The sequence below is a fragment of the Styela clava genome, chromosome 14 (assembly GCF_964204865.1).
Source record: "Styela clava chromosome 14, kaStyClav1.hap1.2, whole genome shotgun sequence".
Taxonomy (NCBI): Eukaryota; Metazoa; Chordata; class Ascidiacea; order Stolidobranchia; family Styelidae; genus Styela; species Styela clava.
This window is the reverse complement of record NC_135263.1, coordinates 508,136-533,053: the sequence shown is the minus strand read 5'-3', so window position 1 is coordinate 533,053 and position 24,918 is coordinate 508,136. Positions and strand designations below refer to the sequence as shown.

Genomic DNA, 24,918 nt, shown 5'->3' with positions numbered 1-24,918 from the left:
TAGTATAAGTAATTATAAAAAGTATATTCTTAAATCTGGAAATTAAACATTGAAGAAGAAGTCTCTCTAGAAGTTTTTCTGCGGAATTGTATCCCGATACATTTGAGTACTCACTGACAGAGATTTAAAGTCAGAATTTATCACGATGTTTCGAAAGTAAGTTCTTTTTTGTTGATATTGGAGTCCAAACTGAAGTATTTGCTTCCTCAAAGTCTGATTTTGGAATCCGACCTTTTCAAGCTACAAAAACTTGCTATGTATGACACGGACCTACTTGCACGGAACCTTGTTTGAAGTAAAGGTGTTTAAATGTTGATAAAAATATAAGTTTTTAAAACAAAACTTTTGTTCCCAGGTTTGAAGAGAAAGAGAATGTGTCGTCCACAAGTCAACTGAAAAGTTCAGTTCAACGACAGATTCGAGCTGATATCATCAGACAGATGCCGTTACTAGAGGAATATATGCAGGTATTAAACATTGTCAGTTTCATTGTCAGCGTTTTTCAACTTTGCCATGGGCGCTCTCAAATTAAAAAAAAAAGTCAAAATTCATAATTCTGTCTTTGAGGTCTGCTGGTAAATGGTTCTCTCCCAATAACCTACCTGAAATCCTTTCTCTGCCAATTAAGTTTGCTATTGCATTCTCATCTTAGGCCATACTAACATCATTAAATCATAAACTTCGGCACTCCCGAATTATGTGAACCAAGATGGCGGAACGTAGTATTTGTACCAGGTTAGGGTTAAGCCATGATTTTATTGCAATTTTCCTTATTTTGTTCTATTACGAGTTCGGGGACTAGCCAAGTGACTCCCGTAGTATTTGTACCTGAAATTATGGCCTAACCCCAACCTGGTACACTTATTACGTTCCAGGGTCCACAATCTTGGTTCACGTACTTCGGGAACCTAAACTTCTGGCCAAAGAAATCTTCGATCTATGTAACCAGCCTTATTTTGATCTGACAACAAAGTTGCACTTCTAATGCAATTCACTGTAGCAATTCTATCTCTTTATTTTATTCAACCAGGACATCTGGCCGAAGAAAGAAAATGCAAAAATAATGAAATGCCACGAACATATTGAGATATTGACAGTTCAAGATAAATGTCTGTTCTTCAAGCAAAGAGATGGACCATGGTTTCCAGTACTGAGATTATTACATAAATGTAAGTACTGGGTGTGATTAATGCTCCCGAAGCAGAAATGGGCAAACTATGTCCCGCGGGTCAAAAACTTTGCCCACACCTGTGTTAGAGAGATGGCTACATGGCCCTTTTTCATCATTCGGGGTTTATGTGGCCCCTGTTTCGGCCACAACACACACAAGTTTTATTTGTATATTTCATCTATTGTCCTACTATAACGCAGCAGTCTTAAACTGTAGTTATATTTATTAATCGCACATCTGTGTCTTAGGCCAGTAAGTTGTATGTATCCCATCTCCGTGTTACTGTTTAATTATTATAGTATAGCCTCTGTATTTAACAGCTACACTATTATTCAACCCTAGGTCACTTCTTACTATCCACACTATACAGGGTGTCCAAAAAGTTTCGCTCGATTATAAAGTCTTTATAATCAAATGTTATTTTTTTTTAATTTCAAAAAAGATTTATAGTCAACCTGTTTCTAATTGGATGTTACAGTCCCCATTTATCATACAGCCAAATTTATTCAAATTTGCAATTGGTATTGCTATAAAATCGGGCGGAACTTTTTGGACACCCTGTATATGGTATTGATAAATTTCTTTTGCAATCCAAAAAGAACACCAAACAAAAAAAAACTGACAGACAGAATTTTTTCCATGCTTTTCAGATCCATTTATTCTGCCACATCAGCAAGTAGACAGAGGAGCCATAAAGTTTGTTCTCAGTGGAGCCAATATAATGTGTCCTGGTCTCACATCTCCTGGTGCAAAACTATCTCCAGGAATTGAAGCAGAATCTGTGGTTGTATCCTTTAAGACAATACTCGTCAAACGAATTTACTATTTTGTCAATACAGGCAGTCCTCGGGTTACGACGGTCGCGACTTACGCTGTTTCAAGGTTACGAACGCGCACTCCATAATGCTGTTTTGAAGTTACGAACGCACTCCATAAAAAATATAAAAGATAATACTGTACTGTACAGTATTTGCTTTTATTCATGTGATATGTACGGTAGTTGCTTTCTGTTTTTTTTTTAATAAAGTACTTTTTTGCATTATTTGTACATTTTATTGCAGTACCATACTTTACAATACAGTACGATATGTATAGAGTAATATATGAACTGTACAGTTTAATGTTCCGACTTACACTGAAATTCGGGTTACACCACGTCTCGAGAACGGAACAATGTCGTAAGTCGAGGACTCCCTGTATTGCTTATAGGATATATATATTTATCCAGGGGAACAATAAAACCGTCTAATCCTTCGGTGAACCACGGCCTCTCGTCCAGGTCAGGCATGGGATTGGTTAGGTATTTGTTTTCGATAGCATCAACAATTTTGGTAACACATCACCCCAATATTTCTGAGATTGATACCATACGAAGCCTGAAATAATTCTGAATCATTGACTAATCAATAAGAAATTTTTTCCTCAACCTATACAATACAGGCAGTAATGGCAGAAGGAAAGGAGCATCCTCTTGCTATCGGTTTAATGAAGATGTCGACAGAGGATATGTAAGTATTGATGGGATGAAACTAGGGCTGTCCAAGCGAACCAATTATCGAAATCGAATCGCAAATTATTCGAATCGCTTTTCTGTAATTTTCAAATTTTTAAGATTAGGCACATAAAGCGGAAACCACCTTTGCAGGACGTTTTTCATCGGCAAGCGGCGGCGCGAGCTTAGACCGCTCTCGCTCTCGGCTTAATTTGTTTCCCCATATTCCTTTCACCTTCATTTTGTGATAAACATGTCATTCCTAATGCCCGGTGGCACGTGATTAGCCATTTCATGCATGGTCATCATAACTTAAAAGTTATCGGTAGTGACGTTTTTGAGAGAGAACAAGGAGAAAAGGGCAATTTAGAAAACATAGTTCTGTAAATAGAATTGATTTGAAGCTGTTGAGTTAGTTATCATAGGAACATGGTACAGGCAACTCAAGGCTGAAACAGGTGTTTTGGGATCCTTATGATGGCAACACCTTCCTTCAATGGAATTTGTAATTTCTTATGATGGCAATACTGTATTATCCATCTATTTACCAAGACAAATAATTGCACTCTTGCATTTTGATGGCTGTTGTACACTAACAATATTATAGTCATCAAATAATATTGTCATCAAACTAGCTTCGAATTTGTTATATGCAATTTTGAATTTGAGCAACAGTTTTATCTATATTAATTGTTGTTATTATTTTGCTGAAAATTACACAAAAAAACATAAGACTAGTGAATAGGATTAAAATAGCATATACAGGCTTTACATGTCCTATTAAAACTGAATTCATTAGAATTGAGATTGCAATTTTTGAATTGTGCAATTTTTATTCTTAACACTCAACAGTTTTCGAGACCCAAATTTTGGAGTTCCTCAATTTTTTTTAACAGTTCATGCAAGCGTGTGATCTTCTTCCATAAATCTGAAAACATTGTATTTATTGCAAAATACCAGCAGTAAATAAGATGTAACTGCGCATACGTTACCACAACAACGAAGGGCATGCGTTTATTGTATGATAGAGACAGATTTAGGATTGCGCAATAATATTCGATTATTCTGTTCGATTCGGCAAAAATATTCGATTCGAATCAAAAAATTATTCGATGTTGGACAGCCGTAGATGGAACTATCATATATTTAGTTTTTTAAACTGCCTTTAGTTGATAGTTGTATAAATGGACTGAAACCTATGGGCAGGGGGTGTATATTCACTTCGCTAACACAGAAAGTTCCCGACTTCGTAATAGAACTGAAATAAGAAAAATCAGAATATAATTATGGCCTAACCATAACCTGACACATAAAATTTATTCAAGGGCCCATTTTTATTTGTTCGATATCGATGGACTAAATCACGGGTCCGCAAATACAGGGTCGCGACCCTTCACACTGGATCGCAAAACCCCTGGACTAGGTAACACTCACGCTGACGATAAACAGTCGGATTTACAACAAAAATTAGCCATGTTAGAGAAAGCATGCACAGTAGCTCTATTTTCTGTGTTTGCCGAAATACACCACAAGTAATCCACTAATTTCAATCTTGTCGCACATGTCAAAGTATTCATAGCTGCTTTACATTAATAATATTATTGAGCTTAATTCCTATGTCACTGGGTTTTAAGAAAACGAATAAAATTAAGTGGATTTTAGAATGCATTTGAAATTATAGATTCAAAAATATTTTTTTAGAATGTATTCGAAATAGTCAAATGTTCGGTTTCACAAACTATATTTACTAATTTTTCTAGAATCAAGATCAACAAGAATATAGGGGTCGAGAATATTCATTACTTGAACGACGGACTTTGGCATTTGAAGAGTGGAGCGTGAAGCATTCTCTCCAATGGGAACACTGCTTTGAATATTGGGAATGGGAACACTACAAAATCTTATATATAACACAGGGGGAAGTTCTGCTCTAGACACGGCCTTATACAAGCAGGCCCTGACTCGTGAGGGGTTTAAGCCATCTTATTGACTTTCCTCTCCCCGGAATAAATATGTATATCTATTCCATGATTTATTATTTTTGAAAGGACTGGACTGTGCGATTCGGCACTTCTTACTTAATTTGATACACCCAGGGTGTGCATGGAAGTTGAGATATTATTAATTCTTGTCTCAAAATGACTTCAACAATTCTGCTCGCATAATACTTTCTCGTGTTTAAATATATTTCGAGATTTTGGCAACTTTTTTGTATTTCCGTCCCGTGTCTTGCCACCTAATCATTTACTGCCCCCGTGGCTACATTTCATCATTTCTGCTATCTTTGCGAAAGTACATTTTGTCCACCAATCATGCGAATTCCACTTTACAGCAGAAGCTTTATTTGTTCTCACACTGACTGCTCAATCTTATAATGGTTATAAGTGTTATTGCCAAAATAAAATTTTAAAGATTGCAAACTGGCCGTTTTTATAATCTTTTTCGTAGAGATGTTGCAAGATTTGGAATAATTTTAGCAAGGTTGGAGCCGGCCATCAGGCTTGAACCAATGGCGGGCAAGGTGTTTGGACCAGTGGCCACAGATTGTGCCCACCCAGACTGGCGGGCCATGTGAGTGTTACATAAACAATTATATTTCATGCACAATATTTACAGTGTTGCAAAAGTGGAAAGCAGTAAGCTTCGTGGCAAAACTAAATTTAATTACATCTCCAAGAATTTTTTTCTTGATAAAGCACCAAAGTTTAGTTCGGCAGCATCAGGCGGGCCAGATTGAATTACATAACGGGCCGCATTTTGCCCATGTAAAGGCTAAACCAACTTCCTTAACCATCAGACTCGGCGGTGTGGCTCTTAGCTAAAAAAAAATTGCTCGCCATTGCACTTGTGATCACCCTGCGCGGGTCTGCAGGTTAGCACCCCGTGTGTGACAGGATTGCTGTCCTTGAAAAGAAATACCCTTGCCGTCGTAAGGTGGGTTGTTCACGTAACCACTTGTCGGCTACGACTTCATCTGCTATCAGGTCCATGGCTAACTAATCCCATACACGACATGGACAGGCAACCGGATGAAAGGCCATTGTAAGCCATATGATTAGGTCGTTTTGTCGGCCTTTCTTCCAGGATAATTATGAGAGATTGCTGGACTCATCGCCGCCGTAGGGTGGTTCACGTAACTCGGTAACTACTGTTCAAGTAGATTGCCAAAATCCAGATAGTCCAGCCGCCGTCTCATTAGCAACCCCCATTATTATAAAGATGAAAATCTTATATTTGACTGAATCTCTTATAAAAAGAATGTTCTTTAGACAACAGAACAATGTCATATATTCTACATGTATCTATCAGACATGCATGGGCATAATAAAAACAATTTCTTTTCGTCAGCTAAGCAAAATAAGTTTCGATGTGGCAGAGGAAATGACGTCCATGTCATGAAAATAAAATCCTGGCTAACTAATACCACATTCAACATGAACTGATTACGGGTCGAGAGCCGTTGTTAAGCCGTCCTATCGGCTTTCCTCTCCCCCGGGGATAAATATGTAACTCCTGTCCTAATTTACCTTTATTAGTTAGATTAGATGTTTCAGAGGAAATGGCGGGAAAATGCAAAACGATCATAAAAATTGCTTTCAACTACATATTCAGACATTGGAATATTCAAATTATAGTTTCTGAATTGAACGTCCTTGCTTTTACCTTTCTGCAGTTAAATATAGCAATGGGTATTGACTCAAAGCAACGCAGACCTTTCAACTTACGGGTGGCGTAGAAACTTCGAAATCAGCGAAATGCAAGACTACGAAACTGCTCTCAAATAGGTTGAGTCGAGGTTCATACTACCGATATTATTTTTTGCGTTCGACTGACTTTCCGATCCAAACTTAGCACTTAAAATATTGCATGCCGTAATATCGGTCTTTTTACCTCGTTTTAAATTAATATTATTAGCTGAGAGTGATGCTTAGAAGCTGGAGCCACTAAAATTTCTGGTAGCTCTGGCTCCATCTAACATGGCAAGCTTTTTCTTCACCAAAATGTCACAGCTCCATGGCTTCGACTACAGCTACCCAGTCCTGATAATGCGTGTTCCCAACAACAACATTGCAACAATGTTCACCCTGTATGTGTTCATAAGCTCTAATACGATTACGTATAAGTAGATTACCAGTATTCATATAATCAAGCCGTATCATCAGCTTTCCTCTTCCCACGATAAAGATGAAAATTCTAATCTAAAATTTGTTTGAAGCTCTTATAAAAAAGTATTCTCAGACGGCTCTCCGAGAGTATTCGTACCAAGATGACGCACAACCTTACCAGCCCTAACCTGGTACATATACTATGTTCAGGTTGTGATCCAACTTGATACGAATACTTCGGGAGCACCCTTCAGACAACGGAACGATGTCATATAACATGGGTGGGCAAGGTTTTTGGATCAGGGGCCAAAACTTTCGTCCAACTAGACTGGCGGGCCATGTAAGTGTTACGTACAAAGTTACATTTTATGAACAATATATACAGGATTTCAAAAGCAAAAGTGGAAAACAATAAGCCTCGTTTCAGAGATAAATTTAATCGCAATCTCAACAAATTCCCTGATTTATTTTTTAGCTCAAACCTTAAAATTTGACTATGACTCCGTTGGTTGTGACAGCATCAGGCGGGCCGGAATGAATTACTCAACGGGCCGAATTTGACCCGCGGGCCATATTTTGCAAATGTCAGTCAAATAATCTACATGTTTCTACCAAACATGCATGGACATAATAAACACAATTTGTGTTCGTCAGCTGAGCAAAATGAATTTCGATGTGGCAGAGGAAATGACTTCCATGCCCATGAAAACAAAACCTGGCTAACTAATACCACATCCAACATGGACTGACTACCGGACTAGACCCGTGGTTCGTCACGTGTTTAAACCGTCTTATCGGTTTTCCTTTCCCCCGGGATAAATATGTAAATCCTATCCTAATTTACCTATTAGCTAGTTGTTGCAAAGGAAAGTGCGGGAAAATGCAAAACGATCATAAAAATTCAAATTTTAGTTTCTGAATTGAACGTCCTTGCTTTTAACTCTTTACAGTTAAATATAGCAATGGGAAATGACTCAAAGCAACGCAGACCTTTCGACTTACGCGTGACGCAGAAACTTCAAAGTCAGCGAAATCACGAAACTGCTCTCAAATAGGTTGAGTCGAGGTTCATTTTTACCGATATTATTTTGTGCGTTCAACTGCCTTTGCGATCCAAACTTGGCACTTGAAATAATGTATGCCGTCCTATCTCTCTCTTTTCTTCGTTTAAACCTAAATATTTCTAGCGCAATAGATATTCAGATGTCAATCGTGGAAATTTGGTGAATCAGTAATGGACTGATCAGATATTTTTCCCGGGTCAATGGTCATTAGAAATTATTTGATATCCGGATTGTTTCCATAGAAATTACACATCCTTACCCAGAACAAAGCTCCTTGAACTAGGACACTGAAAGCCCGATCTAAATGTGAAATGCAATCTAAAATCCTAATTTTATATTTTGTAGAGGTTTTATGACATATCTAGGGGTTTAATTGGCAGCCATTTTTAAAGACTCAAATTGCCTGTGCCTGTACCATAAGACAAGATTATTTCTTTGTTTTGATCGGGTGCGGGTTCCTATATTTAACTCATGATATGATGGATATCCTCACGAGTTTCACACAAGTTGTAGCTTTGGGAATCACGCAAAACAAGACAATACATATCATTTCAGTCACGTTGTTAGTGCGTGCATAAAATTCCTATTTACATGTCGATATAATGCAAAACAATAATGCAAATGGTTTTCTTTGCATGGTGGGTGACTCAATATCAGTTTTTGTCAGCCAAGCAAAATGAATTTCAGTGTGACAGAGGAAATGACGTAAATGGTTGCTACGCTAAGAAGGGTTCAGGATTCAAAAGTGATAAAATGCGCAGGAAGATATTATTTGTAAGACTTGAGGTATGAGGGCTAGCAGTTATAAATTGAATAGAGACATGAATATGTAAATCTGGTAGTTGTGATGTGAAGAAGTTCCAGTAAAAGTTCGTCAGAGTGGTAGTCAGGTCCGCAGTGTATGATTGATATGTGTGGTTCGTTCAGGTTAGTTCGTTGGATCATGCGTAATTCAAGCAACTTCACGAGAAGCGTAATTAAAATCAGAAACGTTTGAGTTCCAGTAGACTTGAAATTATTTAGGTGGCGAACCAACTAATATCGTAAAGCCTCTCCTTAAATATTATTATTGTTACTGCGTCTTATTCCACAAGATTTTTCTGGGTCAAAGGTCACTGAAAATTGATTGATTTTAGGAGTGATTCCATGAGAAGTACACATCTTTACCACAAAAATTCATGAAATCTGACGCTGAAAGACCGTTCTAAATACAAAATGAGATCGAAAATCTTAATTTTATATTCCAATATTAAACTAATGGGCGCCCCGGATGTTTTCACACCGAGATGACGCACAACCTAAACCGTAACTTGGACACATACTATGTTCAGGTTGTGCGCCATCTTGGTACATTTACCTCGGGAGCACCAACTCATGACATTCTGAAAATCCTCACGAGTTTCACACGAGATGTAGCTTTGGAATCACTCGAAACAAGACAATACATATCATTTCAGTCACATTGCTAGTGTGTGCATAAAATTCCTATTTACATGTCGATAATGCAACTGGTTTTCTTTGCAAGATGGGTGACTCATCTTCACTTCTTTCAGCCAAACAAAATAATTTCAATGTGGCAGAGGAAATGACGTAAATGGTTGCTACGCGAAAAAGGGTTCAGGATAAAACAGTGATAAAATGCGCAGTAAGAGATTATTTGTAAGGCTTGAGGTATGAGGACAAGCAATTATAAATGAAATAGGGACAGGAATGTGTAAATTTGGTAGTTGTGATTCAAAATCAAAAACATTTGAGTTCCAGTAGGCTTAAAATTATTTAGGTGGAACACCGACTAATATCGTAAAGCCTCTCCTTAAATATTATTAATGTTATTGCGTCTTTTTTCACGAATCTTGTTTAAAGCGAATACGATCATAAAAATTGCTTCCAACTACATATTCAGACATTGAATGATTCAAATTTTAGTTTCTGAATTGAACGTCCTTGCTTTTACCTTTCTGCAGTTAAATATAGCAATGGGAAATGACTCAAAACAACGCAGACCTTTCGACTTACGCGTGGCGTAGAAACTTCAAAGTCAGCGAAACGCAAAACCACGAAACTGCTCCCAAATAGGTTGAGTCGAGGTTCATTTTAACCGATATCATATTGGTCGTTTCACTGACTTGTCGAACTTGGCACTCAAAATATTGCATGCCGTCCTATCGGTTTCTTTTCCCCGTTTAATTCTAAATATTTCCAACACAACATATATTCAGTTGTTAATCATGGAAATTTGGTAAATCAATAATTAAATGATCAGAGATTTTCTCGGGTCAAACGTCACTGTAAATTGTTTGATTTCCAAATTGTTTCCATGAGAAGTTTCACATCTTTACCCAGAACAAAGTCCTTTGAAATCAGACACTGAAAGCCCGATCTAAATGCAAAATGAGATCGAAAATCTTAATTTTATATTTTGTAGAGATTTTATGGCATATCTAGGGGATTTAATTAGCAGCCATTTTTAAAGACTCAAATTGCCTGTGCCTGTGCCATAAGACTAGAATATTTCCTTGTTTCGATCGAGTGCGGGCTTCAATATTAAACTAATGGGCGCTCCAGATGTGTTCGCACCAAGATGACGCACAACCTGAACCGTAACTTGGACACATACTATGTTCAGGTTGTGCGCCATCTTGGTACATATACCTCGGGAGCACCAACTCATGACATTCTGAAAATCCTCACGAGTTTCACACGAGATGTAGCTTTGGGAATCACGCAAAACAAGACAATACATATGATTTCAGTCACGTTGTTAGAGCGTGCATAAAATTCCTATCTGCATGTCGATAAAATGCAAAACAATAATACAATTGGTTTTCTTGGCAAGATGGGTGACTCATTATCACTTTTTGCCGCAAGCAAAATGAATTACAATGTGACAGAGGAAATGACGTAAATGGTTGCTACGCGAAGAAGGGTTGAGGATTAAATAGTGATAAAATGAGCAGTGAGGGAATATTTGTAAGACTTGAGGTATGAGCACTAGCAGTAGTAGCAAATCTCAATTTAGTCATCTAATTATGGCGGCACCGAACATATAAAAGCCTTAAAATATTTTTACAGATATTCACTTTATAACTAAGCCTTTAGTTGTGTCATCAAGCCTTTCTAGAAATAAACATGGACTTCGTCAAAATTATTTTGTTCATCTCTCTCATCTATGGATTGTATGCGAAGCAAAAACTACCCGGTAAAATTTGTTTTGGATAAAATCACTGTTATATTTTGTAACACTGAATTGCATGCCTGGCTTCTGAGGCCAAGAATGCCACAATACCGGAGATTCTTAAATCATTTATTAATATCATTCTCTATCATTGTTGCAATTGGCGCAAGATGTCGTTATATTTAACTTCACGTTTTATTTTTGACAGCTGGAGCCTGCGTTTCCAAGATCGTGAATGGGAAACTCGTTCAAGTTGGAGATTGCGAGGTAAAATTACAGTTGCTATTATTTTAATCGGGCATTTTCACACTTTGACTCCAAACAAGACTTTGGGCAAGCAGGCAACGATCTCTCTCTAATTAGCGGCATCTAGAACACAAAAATAAAAACATAAACTGTTAAACTATTTCGCTCGAGTACGCGGGCCATTTTAAATTGTTACGCGGGTAGTAATTAGCCCGCCAGCCGCGATTTGGGAACCACTGTTCAAGAAACGCTAATTTTTTAACTGACTGGAAGCTTTTATTTTCTGAATCGTGTAAACAATTTTAAATCCGACTTCTGCATGCATGTCACACAACTAATAATATCTGATACAACCTACGTGTTATAATTACTTTACCATTCATTTGCATTTTTTATTTATTTCACAGAAAAACGATGGATCCGGTGAGTTCTTCCTACTCTATGATTATTTTGGGTTAAAAAATATTTACCTTGCACTAAACATATGACATGCATTTTTCTGGCATTGCATTTCAATTGCCTGTAATTTTCAATCTTCTAAAAAAGTTTGGCAAAACTCATTCACAACGATTTTTGTGACTAATAATATATATCAGGATAGATAAATTCTAGATCTGGACTTTGCTAAAAAAAAAATATCAACAACGCTTCTATATGTCGTATGTTGTCATATTATGGTTAGTTAAAGTTATTTAATGTCATACGAAAAAAAATAACATGGCAAGACTGATTTAAAAACGCCTTTCCTTACTCACAAATAAATCAATTTTCTTACAGATATCGTCAGACTGATTAAGAAGAGTCGTGATGAAAAGATAAAGGCTGAAAGTAATTTATATTTGTGTTTTACGATTTGACTATAGAAGATGCCACAACCGCCAAGCGCTAGAAATGGATGTCGCGTGGGTTTAAAAATAGATTTAACTTACCTAATATTACAAGTATGGACCTTTCCCCGACCTTTGACCCTCGGAAAATTCTCCCTACACTTCACCATTGCAAAATTGTCAGGGCTATTTTAAGAGTGCTTTTGCGAGTTGGCGCCTGTAAAATGGGGTATGTGTTTCAAACCATCCTTATGTTTCATCGCATACAACAATCTGTTTTTTAAAAGTACCGGTAAAAAATTTCAGGCTAGTCTATCACAGCTATTTCTACACTAACTTTTATTACTGCAATTAAATTAAAACTCCTAGAAAAACTAAGTGATCATTGAATTATCTGATTTTTATCCAAGTTCCCAAAACACAACTGAAAACTAACGAATAGAGTTCAAAAACGCGAAAACGAGGTAATGTTTACAATCACGCTTGAAAATCTGTCTGAGTGAGAAAAGTGTCTGAGCGGATGCAAAAAGGGGGCATTGTTACGTCACTTTTTGCATCTTGCTGATTAGCCAATGTCACGAAGTAAACAAGGAAGTCGATGCTCGGGGAAAGGTCCATTGGACTCCGGGTCGTCGCTGCGTGATTAACCCCACCACTAGTCGGTTACGACTCCGTCCACCGCCATGCATCTGAACAATCTGTTCCGCCGTTCTTAGTTTGTCTTATCGGCTTTTCTCTCCCTAGAATTGATTCAGGAGGAAGTTGAATTGAACTAAAAAACCGACTTTTATTCCCAGATTCTATGACGTCATTTCTGAAGGTGTCATTTATTAAATTAAATATTCAATGTCAACAATAATGTTTTCAGATAAGTGTGACGTCACATACAAGAAAAAATGCTACCGAGCAGTTGCGTATGATGTAACCAACGTTAACTTCAACGATGCCAAAGCAATCTGCAAATCAATGAACGGAAAACCCGCGAATATTTACGACCTCAAGCATTACCAGCTGATGCTCCCTTATCTACGTTCACTGATTCCTGGTGGTTGGGGATTGATTGACATCTGGACTGGAATGGAGTATAAGGTCAGTTGATGGATCACAATCTCAGCAGAGTTTGACTCTTTCTTGTAAACTTCATCTTGGGTACAATTTTCCAAAAGCGGTTTATTATTAAAAGTATCAAATGATGGGCAGGTAAACGATGCCTTATTGTTAATTTGGGCGTTTAAAAAAAATTAAACATATTAAACATGATTTCCAAGATATTATGACGTCATATCCGAGTCGTCCGATCGTGTTTTTTTTAATTTTCAAATATTTTAGCATTTTTAATTCATTAATTTCTGCTTTTTACCCATTTTTATGTAACGTTACCCCCCATACGTCTATGCTGACAACCTTTACTATGGAGTCTTTTCCTACACGCAAATATTTTCATTCTTCATCTAATATGTCAGTTGTATTAACATTGCAAGCAACAGATATTAAAAACTGTTTATTCAATTGTGACAGAACAATCAGCTTTTGTTGTCCAATGGAAGACCAATCACTATAGCAACAGAAGTGTGGTATCCTAAATCTCCGGGATCCGAAGCATCGTGGACAAATGTTGGTGTTTATGTCGATAAAGATCCAGAGAATGCATATCAGGGAATGATCAATAAATACCCATCCTCCTCATTCCACGGTGTCATCTGTGAAATATAAAACCAGATCAAAACCTGACAGAACTTTGTTGACGGATTCAATGATAGAAAAGACAAAAACAGTTAAATGACTGTTGTTATCTATATAGATTTTCATTAAAATTTTCGTTTGCTTTTCTATGGCCGTTGTTCTAAATGTTCAAATTATGATAGGTCCATGTCTGATTATGCAAAATTTATAAGCTGCCCGTGAACGATCTGATCTTAAATTACTCTTCAATTTTACTAAATCGCATATTTTTACAAAGACTGTTTTCCAAGCATTAAAACCTTTAAAACGTGATTTTATTTATGAGAGGAGACTAAATTACGTGTTTATAAAAGTTAAGTTACTGATATTTTTACTTATGAATTTTTATTCCACACTGAAGTCGGTCTGTGATTATAATTAGATAAAGGCCACACAAGTATGCTCGTCGTAATAAATGAAACTTGCTTTTACTTATTATCACTTAATTTCAGTGGCAGAATTCAAAAATCTAAGAACGGGTTCTCTTTTGCATCGAACTTAACAACAACGGGTTCTCTCATTTTGGAGAAACATGCTGAACTAAATCATAAAAAAAAACAGAAACGGTTTGCGGGAGCCCCTTGAATCCTGCCACTGCTTACTTATACATTGTTCCTTTACTATTATTTTATAAATAACCGTATAACCCATGCATTGAATTGGTCGCCTTGTCTATTGAAACCTTTTTGCTCAGTAAATAAATTCATAGCTGTCTCCATGTGATTTCTGTATATAACCAAACATGATAATAAACATTGATTCGATCATTTGTGGGTTTCTTTGTTCTTGTTCTGAACCAGTGAGTCAGTTATCAGAGAAGCGGATGAAAACCAGAGAGCTGGGAAAGGCGTTGTTTCTACCCTTGTTCACAGATTACACATGAAACAATATATTGAGATTCTCTGCCCAAACCTACTGTCTAATATGACCCAACACGGTACTGGTAACCGGACGAGAAGCCGTGGTTTGCATTTGACTCGCCTTTTTTCGTTTTTTTAGGGGCCAAAAATTTTGCCCATCTAGACTGTGATCAAAATTGAACATGGTTAAAGACTTGTCTAAAAATGAAACTTGCTTTTGCTTATTATTACTTACTTTCAGTGGTAGAATTCAAAGTTCCAAAACGAGTTCTCTTTTGTATCGAAATCGCTAACAACGGGTTCCCTCATTTAACAGAACCATTCTGAACTAAAACCAACAATAAGAACGGATTTCATTTTTCTACAGCTTCGAATATATAGGGTGTCCGTAAAGTTTTGAAATTTTTCAAAAAACCAACAAACCGGGTCAAGATATATTGAGAACTAACTTCATAACAAAAATGGAAATGAACTTTATGGACACCCTGTATACTTTCGATATGCTAACAAACACTGTTATAAGTGTTGTGATATTCGTGGTCAAATCGATATTTCACATTTATTTATTTTATGATCGCAAACACACCTCATTGCAGGTTCACCATATTTTGAAGTTCAGTGCAACGATTGTCAATAGACAGAAATTAATGTGGCGCACACGCTTCTGGAAATGTATCTTTGGTCCGGTACTACATAAAGTTTGCCGAATACGTCTGTAACGATTATTAAATTTTCGGGCTGTCTAGTGCTCTTGGCGTGTAGTACTATTCCGGCCAAAATTGGAATCCTGTTCTGATGTTTAGTTTAGCACAATCCAACGCATCCGTCGAACCTGTGATAGGACTATTAGGTATTACATGTTATTTTAAAAAATATCACTCTCTATCAGTGTTGTCGCAATTGGCACAAGATGTCGTTATATTTAACTTTACGTTTTTTCTGACAGCTGGAGCCTGCGTTTCAAAGATCGTGAATGGAAAACTCGTTCAAATTGGGGATTGCGAGGTAAAATCACAATTGCTATTTTTTTAATCGGGCATTTTCACACTTTGACTCCAAACAAGGCTTAGGGCGGGCAGACAATGATCTCTCCAGTAAAGTTGGTTGACAGCGGGAAAAACTAGAAGCAGGAGGATATTCCTGGTCCGGGATAGAGATGCGCCCGTAGATACCTGTTACGATACCGAACTGAATTGTTACGAATATGCACGTGCTTAAACTGTAATGGTGATGTAACAATTACCTGTATCTAGAACACAAAAAGAAAAAAACATAAACTGTTAAACTATTTCACTCAAGTTCGGCGGGCCATTTTAAATTGTTACGCGGGTAGTAATTAAGCCACGATTTGGGAACCACTGTTCAAGGAACAATAATTTTTCAACTGACTGGAAGCTTTTATTTTCTGAATCGTGTAAATAATTTTAAATCCGACTTCTGCATGCATGTCACGCAAATAATAAAATCTAATACAACCTACGTGTTATAATTACTTTACCAATCATTCGCATTTTTTATTAATTTCACAGAAAAACGATGGATCCGGTGAGTTCTTCCTACCTTATGATGTGTTTTGGGTTCACAAATAATTACCCTGCACTAAACATATGACTTTGATTCATATTTACGCACGGGTTCAAAATAAACTGTCAAAGAGTAATAGTTTTCAATTAAGACTTTTAATTCCGAATTAGACTCTTATTTGGTGAAACGCCGCTTTCTAAAAAATTTCTGGCATTGCATTTCAATTGCCTGTTATTTTCAATCTTCTAAAAAGTTTGGCAAAACTCATTCACAACGATTTTTGTGATTAATATTATATATCAGGATAGATAAATTATAGATCTGGACTTTGCTGAAAAAAAAATATCAACGCTTTTATATGCTGTTGTCATATTATGGTTAGGTCAAGGTATTTAATGTCATACGAGAAAAAACAACATGGCAAGACTGATTCAAAACGTCTTTCCTTACTCACAAATAAATCAATTTTCTTACAGATATCGTCAGACTGATTAAGAAGAGTCGTGATGAGAAGATAAAGGCTGAAAGTAATTTATATTTGTGTTTTATGATATAACTATAAAATATGCCACACCCGTCAAATCGCTAGGAATAGCAGGCGCGTAGGTTTAAAAATAGATTTATTGCGCCCCTGGTCGTCGCTGCGTGGTTAACTCCACCACTAGTCGGTTACGACTCCTTTCACCACCATAATCTGAACTTGCACTCTGAAACGGGATATTTCCGCCGTTGTTAGCTCGTCTTATCGACTTTTCTCTCCCTAGAATCAATAGAATCCAGGAGGAAATCGCATTGAACTAACAAACCTACAAATTTTATTCCCAGATTTTTTGACGTTATTCCAGAAGGCGCTGTCATTATTAACATAAAATATTCAATGGCCACAATAATATTTTTAGAAAAGTGTGACGTCACATACAAGAAAAAATGCTACCAAGCAGTTGTGTATGGTGCATGAAGCGTCAATTTCAACAAAGCTAAATCAATCTGCAAATCAATCAACGGAAAACCCGCGAATATTTACGACCTCAAGCATTACCAGCTGCTGATCCCTCATCTACGTACACTGATCCCTGCTGGTGAGATAGGGATTTGGATCTGGACTGGGATAGAGTATAAGGTCAGTTGATGGATCACAATCTCAGCAAAGGTTGACTGATTTTATTAAGTTAACCGGGTCGACAATTGGCCAAAAGCGTTTTTTTGATAGAATTTCCAAATAATGGGCAGCCGAACGATGCATTATGATTTATTAGAAGATTGGATACTTAGAAAAACCTAAAATATAGAAATACAATTTACAATATATTGTGTCGTCATAGCCTACGAATATTTTTGAATTTGAAATTCATTGATTTCTGGTTTTCGCCCATTTTCATGCAGTTCAAAACACATGGGTGACACATTACTCACCATACTTCGTCTATGCTGGCTACTTTTATTATGGAATCACTGCAATCAAATCTTTTCACAATATGTCAGTCGCATTAATATTTCAAGCAACAGATTTTATAACTATTTGTTCAATTGTTACAGAACAATCAGCTTTTGCTTTCAAGTGGAAGACCAATCACTATAGCAACAGAAGTGTGGAATCCTACTTATCCGAGATCCGAAGCATCGCGCACAAAAGTTGTTGTTCTTGTCAATAAAGATCCAGGGGATGCATATCAGGGAATGTTCAATGATCCACCATCCTACACAACCTACGGTGTCATATGTGAAATATAAAACCAGATCAAAATCTGACAGAACTTCGTTGACGGGTTAAATAAAGTAAAAGACAAAAACAGTTGAATAACTTGTTGTTATCTATATAGATTTTACTAAAGTTTTTGTTTGCTTTTCTATGGCCGTTGATTTTATAAAATATCAGTTCTTAAATGTTATAGTTATCAGAGGCCCATGTCTGATTATGCAAAATTCATAAGTGGCCCATAAATGATCCAATTTTGAATTACTCTTCAATTTCATTATATCGCATATTTTACAAAGTCTGTTTTTCAAGCATCGAAACCTGATTTTATTTATAAGAGGAGACTGAATTACGTGTTTATGAAAGTTAAATTACTAATATTTTAATTTGTGCATTTGTCATTCCATCCTGATATCGCCTGTGATTAGACAAAGGCCACACATGTATGTTTGTCTTAATAAATGAAACTTGCTTCTACTTATTGTTACTTACGTTCAGTGCCGAATTAAAAATTTAAAAACAGGTTCTCTTTTGAATCGAACTCGCTAAAAACGGGTTCCGCCATTTCAGAGAACCATGCTAAAAAGAATTTGCGAAAACCCTCGGATTTCCCAACTGCTTAATTATATATTATTACTTTACTATTATTAACCGTATATTTTATTGAATTGGTCGCCTGATGTCGGCCTGATATTATAATTAGACCAAATAAAATGCCACACATTTGTTTTAACAGAGAAATCTTGCTTCTACTTATTATGACTTACTTATATTTTTCCTTTACTATTATTAATCGTATAACCCATGATTTGAACTGGTCGACCCTTTTTGCTCAGTAAATAAATTCATAGCTGTCACCATGTGATTTCTGTATATAACCAAACATGATAATAAACATTGACTCGATCATTTGTGAGTTATCTTTGCTATCGTACTGAACCAGTATTCAAACCTCGCAAAAGCTAGAGTGGGAACTTTGAGCACCTATTACCGTTCTTTTCCTGATGATAAATATATTCGTACCCCCTCTTACTTGGCCATAACATGACAGTAATAGTTATTTTCGGGGTTATGATGTGGTCAACGTATTCCGGCATTAAAATAGAATCGTTTTGATCACCCAAGCATGATCCACGCATGATACAAGTGTTCGCAATCTTGGCAAACGCATCATGTTATTTTCATATATTGTCTATTTTGGTAGATTGTGAATTATATGGGTATAAATGGGTCAAATCTTTGATACATATAAAGAATTGGAGTGTTGTTGATAGCAAAAGCATACGAAACCAACGCGCAAACATTTCTTTGGCATATAATAAACAAAAAAAGAAGCCAGACAATTCGCGCGATATGCGAAAGTAGGTTGCGCTATTATTCTCTGTAATAAAACGTTATTCATTCCGCTTTCAAGCTTCACTCCAGTGATCTCTCAAATGAGAGATATAATCATGCTCATTTTAGAAATATTTTCTTATTTCTTTTATCTATCTTACTTTTCCTACTAGAGCAAATCGTGAGCAATATTTTTTCAAAAAAATTTCAAAAATGTCTCGTTTTGCTGACTGGCGTGACGCGTATAACAGCTGCAATAACAGCGCGAACGCACGCATATGGCGCTGAAAATCAGCTTTTCGGCGGTAGTTGAGGGAAGATTGTAGCATGTTTGAAAATAAAGTTATGACATTTTCTATGAGGAGTCCAAAATTGGATCCGGACCATAGGAGATAAAGGGGTTTAAAGATTGAAAAAACAACGGAAAGGGTTCCATTTGCATAGTGAAAGAGGAATAAAGAGTTCAAAGTATCAAATATTGGAATTTGTCTCGGGCTCGGTAAATCCTATCCTCGTCGAACTGGTTAACTAATCTTATACTCTACAAAGACCGGTAACCAATTTTCACTATATTTTAGGGGTTAATCTCCTTGTCATTCTGTGGGTTGATGAAAAATGCAAACAATACCTAAATTTTACTACTTATGCATACTATGCTTCTCAAAGAATGAACGCTCTATGGTACTTGAAAATAAAATAAAAATTAAAAGTGTATACTTACTTTTGAGACGCCCTGTATGAACGGCAAACAAAATAGTCATGGGGTCTCAGCGATTGTACATAAGCAGCAGAAGGCCAAGTTGCATATCACAACAACATTCACTGATATTTTTGATTTAATTGCGAGTAATCGATAGGTAAATAATATAACCTGTTCAACTTGTTTCCAACTTTTTTGACCTGTTTGATTTCAGGAAGAGACCATTTGAAACTTTTGCCGTTTTAAACCAGTATAACCCCGGCATCATATTTTGCACATTCTAACCATTGCCAACAATTTCAACCAAATATTACTCTCTACATATTACCGCTCCACCGAAAGACTTAAAATTACTGTTATTGACATTAAAGACATTGACTGAATTGTATTGTTTGCTTCATACCTGATGAACATGCTTCATTATAATAGAAAATAAAATTTGTTTGAAACGTCGGCTAAAGCTAACATCAATCGTACAAATATCATTGGGAACCGTGAGTTCCGTACACCCCCTCCATAAGTAGTGAATAACCCTATCCCGTGAAATTTATTTTAACACCAAATCTTATGTCAACTCGATCGAGTAACTGAATAAAACAAAAATATCGGTCGGAGACCGAAGACTTATCGATTGAAAGTTAGGGGATCCAAAAAACAGCGCTTAGTGTGTCCCATCACTAATTAATTGAAAACTCGCTAGTTATACGACATAATTCATGCAAAATCGAAAGGCTTCTGGTACGAGATATGATGAATGCACATGTAAAATTTGGAACAGATTCAACCGCGCTTTCGTGATAAATCGCGTGCATCTAACAGACAAACAGGCTGACAAACAGACAAATACCAATCAACATACTTAACGATAAAGATCGATAAGTAATAACTCTAACCACCGATGAGTCTCAACACAGTGATTGACTCGACTTGGACTCGAGGTTCGGGGATTTCAGCCAAGACTGAAAAGTGCTTCTTTCAGGTATCATTCCTGCCTGGCTGCTTCATATCTGCCAACTAGTTCAGGCGTCCCTAATAAATCAAATATACAAATCAAATCGAAATTGATTATATTCTATATTTTGATTCTATATTAATTTATATTCTATAACCAAAAAGTACAAAAATAATTTTGAATGAACTGATAAAATCCAGCGGGCTCCTTTTTCGCTAATCACTTAATTTCATGGGCATGTATGTTTATTATCTCAGTTTTAAGAAAACTGTAGAAAGTACTAAAAACTGACACCAGAGCCAGGTCTTAAAGTGTTACATGACCATGAATCAAGGTATTTTTTTACATTATCACAAGTTTTGGTTCAGTTTTCAGTGAAATGCGGAGAGTGTTTTGGTTATTACAATAATCAGGTCGTTAGCTGATATATTCAGTGTTACATTTGACATTGTATAATGTAATACGGCAAACAAAATACGGTAACTTTGCGAATAACAGTCTCATCGATTGAAAATGAGCAGGGAAGGGCCACGTTGCAAAAAACAAAAAATATTCACCGATATTTCTACTTTAACTGTGAGTAATTAAAATAAAAAATAATTTAACCTGTTCAACTTGTTTTCAACTGTTTTGACCTGTTTGATTTCAGGAAACGAACGTTTAAAACCTTTGCCGTTTTAAACTAGCATAACCCTGCCATCAATTCCAACCAAATATTACTCTCTACATATTACCGCTCCACTGAAAAAGTTAAAAACCACTGACATTGACATCTAAGACATTGACTGAATTGTATTGTTTGCTTTCTATCAGTTGAGCATGTTTTATTGTAATGACAAATAAACTTTGTTAGAAACGTCGGCAAAAGCTAACATCAATTGTGCATGCTAGAGACAGTGATTTCCATATTTTTTTTTTAACTTTAAAACTCATGTCAAAGTCTCTAAATGTCGTTGCGTATCATGTGTATTGTCTCAGTTTTGAGAGAAATCTAGATAGTGCTTCATTGACTGATATATTCAGTGTTAAATTTGCTTAACATCATGTTATATAAACTGCAAACAACATAGATATGCAGAAAACCGTATCAACTATTGGACATGAGCAGGGTATTGCTACCTTGCATAAGCATAACAATTTTTGATATTTCTGATTTAACTGTGATAATTCGATTTAAATAATATATTAAACTGTAAAACGTGTTTTAACCTTTTTCGACCTGTTCGAATTCAGGAAATGAACGCTTGAAACCTTTGCCGTTTTAAACTAGCATAACCCTGGTATCAAATTTTGCTCATTCTAATCAACCCTTGCCAACAAATTCAACCAAATAATTCTCTACACAGGCGTGGTGGTGACGTCGTCGACATCGTTTCATAAAGATAAAAAGAGCAGCATTCTCCAAACTCTCCTGTTTGTGACGCAACACGTGTCCTAAAATTAAAAAAAGAGAAAACAACTTCCCTTTCCGCTCTAGAGTAGTGAGTGAGCTTGCATAGGATATATTTCGATGCGAATAGACTGAAGCTTCATTCTAACCTACGTTGTTCGGGAATCGACTTTCAATAAAGCAAAGCTGACAAAATTCTTGGATTCGAAATGAAGATTCCGATTCAATATATCCTTCTTATGTTCATCGATGCATTTCTATTGATTAAAGGTCAGTAAAACCATGTATGCTCTGTTGGGTTTGCTTACATTGTTGTTTTTTCGCAAAATTAAACACTCGTTTTTTGCTCCTCGGATTGCATATTTATATCAGGGAGAATATTCATTTATTCCGGCATAGTAAGACCAATATGACGGTGTAATGATATGTCAAACCTCGATCTCTCGTCAGGGGTTGGATTAGCTTCGGATAAATCTGATTAGCTCTTCGTTGCACTCCGAAAACGGAGACCGTCATTGGTACAAAAAATAAATGATGATTGTTCATATTCAATGCGTAGCCGCTGCCGTACCGTGGATGGTGCTAATTTGCCGTTCTCTCATTATAATATAGAATTATATATGTGCGACACAGCGCTTTAGTTTTGGAATCTCTAACGAAAGGATCGCCACATTTTGAATGTTTTAATTGTGGAAACTAAATTTTTGATATTGTAATATGTTATGAAAAAAATTCAGTGACATAATTTATGTTCATCTGTTAAAAAGCTATTTAAATTTAACAATTTGCACGATTTATAATTTTATTTTTTTCTTAACAGGTGAGAAATGCTGGACACCTATGGTTTGCGACGGGAAACCTACTTGGGGAGACGTTAATACGGTAAGAGCTTTAGCAATAGTTTCATATTGTTGGTATTATTTGCAGAAATAAAACTGTTTTGTTTACAATCTAAAAACAAATTTTTTTTAGCTTTTCTTGAAATTTCCTCTATCTACGAGTACTGAAGGTTTGAAACTTACTTTTTTCGTGACCTCATTTCAGATTTTACGTTTTTACTTCAATCCATAGAAACACTTTTTTACAGCGTATGGGAACACTTGCTAAGCTGAGGCCTTTCTGCATGTATTTGCAGCCTTAATGTCCATATATTTAAACATTTCTCTCTTGTTCTATTTCAGAATGGACAGTGCACAAAAGACGAACAGAAGGCTTTGGAAGGTTCGTGTCCACAATATAATTTCCTCCGAAATACGTTTGTTATTTTTTTTAATTTGTCAAACGGTATGATAGCAAACATGCCCCCAAACAATCGTTTTATTAGTAAAATTTCATTTTTTTAACATAATTCTTAACTATCATAGCAAGACGTGTAGTTTAACAATACCTATCTCAAATCCCCTTTTTAACCTGAAAAAGAGAGGTTCAAATCGTCTGATAAAAAATTCAATGAATACGGGTTGTGAAACTGACTTAATTCGAATTCTGTTTACATTTGTGTTTTGCAGCTTTAACGGAACGATTTGACGGAGTGGAAAGTATGCTTTATCAATTAAAAAAGTCGATTGAAGAATCAGAGACGAACTCAGTGCCGCCATCTGTTGCAGGTGTAACAGAGACGACCACGCCCTTTGTTGTAGGTGTCAGAGAAACGACCACTCCCCAGGGTATGAAAATCTATGTCTTTCGGTATCGCATCCAGTAGAATAAATATTAGAAAATGGGCCTGTCAGTCACAGTAATCTGTAATGTATCCACATTGTCGTTTAGTATATCATTCTTACCGTAAGTACGTGAAACTATAAATCTTGCTATAAACTTGTAATATAAGTTCACTCTTTCACACAGAATTCAGAAACAATAAAACTTCGTCGGCCCGTACTTCAACCGACCCTGCTATATTCCCGTGGTCAACTAAGGAATCCTTTCTCTCTACTGTGCACCCACAAACTACAAAAGCCGAACAGAGTGCAGGTTTGTTTGGCCTTCTCTTTCCTCGTCGTTTACGCGGAAAATATTTCCCTCTTAAATGCATTTTACCACGCGACATTTTTTTGTTAAAGGAATTCCCCAGCACTAAGGCCCAAAATAGAAAAATTGCAATGCTCTCGAGAATGCTAGATACTTATGTAGAAGCAATTGTTTTGTCTTGCGCCTTGTTTGAACTGAGATGTGAAAACGAATCAAGAAATCACTAAATTGTTTGCTTGGTTATAAGACATCAACGTGTTCGCCTAAGATTATTTTTGAAAAACTAACTTCTTCATCCCCGCAAGACGCCTTAATATAGGGCAGAGCAAAATTACCTCAAGAAACTACCTACAAAACTAATAAGTATTCTCCTTAATAATTGTTCCATAAATATCTGACTATCTATTTATTTTGACTGATATTTTTCTTTTAGAATGCGGCGTTATCTATAATTCGAAATGTTTTCGAGCGATCGTTTATGACGTGAAGAACGTCACATTCAGCTTCGCTGAAACTCTTTGCGAGAACAAACTTGCTAACATATATGACATCACACACTACAATCTGCTTCGAGAATATTTACGACCAATAATTCGTGATGAAAAGTCATACATGGACGTTCGTACCGGAATGACTTACAAGGTAGATAGATCGAGTCTGAATCATGTTTCTTATTCGGCCATACAT

General features: G+C 36.3%; 2 protein-coding genes and 2 long non-coding RNA genes across 4 annotated transcripts; all 4 read left to right on the top strand.

Moving 5' to 3' along the window:
* Position 1: 1 nt before the first annotated feature.
* Positions 2 to 5,086, top strand: LOC120341663 (malignant T-cell-amplified sequence 1-like). The gene is made up of 6 exons (XM_039410221.2): positions 2 to 156; positions 356 to 467; positions 1,031 to 1,169; positions 1,822 to 1,958; positions 2,612 to 2,679; positions 4,424 to 5,086. Exons 1-6 carry the CDS (start codon positions 146 to 148, stop codon positions 4,503 to 4,505), a joined length of 549 nt encoding a protein of 182 aa, XP_039266155.1. The 5' UTR covers positions 2 to 145; the 3' UTR covers positions 4,506 to 5,086.
* A 5,816-nt stretch (positions 5,087 to 10,902) lies between these two features.
* On the top strand, positions 10,903 to 14,537 carry LOC120340448 (uncharacterized). Its single transcript, XM_078120249.1, has 6 exons — positions 10,903 to 11,032; positions 11,217 to 11,275; positions 11,662 to 11,677; positions 12,032 to 12,082; positions 12,950 to 13,170; positions 13,600 to 14,537. The coding sequence occupies exons 1-6, from the start codon at positions 10,963 to 10,965 to the stop codon at positions 13,792 to 13,794; spliced, it is 612 nt and encodes a 203-aa protein (XP_077976375.1). The 5' UTR covers positions 10,903 to 10,962; the 3' UTR covers positions 13,795 to 14,537.
* A 1,071-nt stretch (positions 14,538 to 15,608) lies between these two features.
* LOC144432139 (uncharacterized) lies at positions 15,609 to 18,771 on the top strand. The gene is made up of 5 exons (XR_013480408.1): positions 15,609 to 15,668; positions 16,193 to 16,208; positions 16,664 to 16,714; positions 17,087 to 17,307; positions 17,724 to 18,771. It is a non-coding gene; the product is annotated as an uncharacterized LOC144432139 (long non-coding RNA).
* A 945-nt stretch (positions 18,772 to 19,716) lies between these two features.
* Positions 19,717 to 23,123, top strand: LOC144431958 (uncharacterized). The gene is made up of 3 exons (XR_013480308.1): positions 19,717 to 19,771; positions 22,217 to 22,530; positions 23,081 to 23,123. It is a non-coding gene; the product is annotated as an uncharacterized LOC144431958 (long non-coding RNA).
* Positions 23,124 to 24,918: the final 1,795 nt, after the last annotated feature.

Excerpts from the sequence above, each read along its gene's own strand:
- LOC120340448 (XM_078120249.1), top strand. The coding sequence starts at position 10,963 with ATGGACTTCGTCAAAATTATTTTGTTCATCTCTCTCATCTATGGATTG. Across the intron at positions 11,033-11,216 it reads TGCGAAGCAAAAACTACCCG|CTGGAGCCTGCGTTTCCAAG; the intron begins GTAAAATTTGTT and ends TATTTTTGACAG. Across the intron at positions 12,083-12,949 it reads TGAAAAGATAAAGGCTGAAA|ATAAGTGTGACGTCACATAC; the intron begins GTAATTTATATT and ends TAATGTTTTCAG.
- LOC120341663 (XM_039410221.2), top strand. Across the intron at positions 1,170-1,821 it reads ACTGAGATTATTACATAAAT|ATCCATTTATTCTGCCACAT; the intron begins GTAAGTACTGGG and ends CATGCTTTTCAG. Across the intron at positions 2,680-4,423 it reads AAGATGTCGACAGAGGATAT|AATCAAGATCAACAAGAATA; the intron begins GTAAGTATTGAT and ends TAATTTTTCTAG.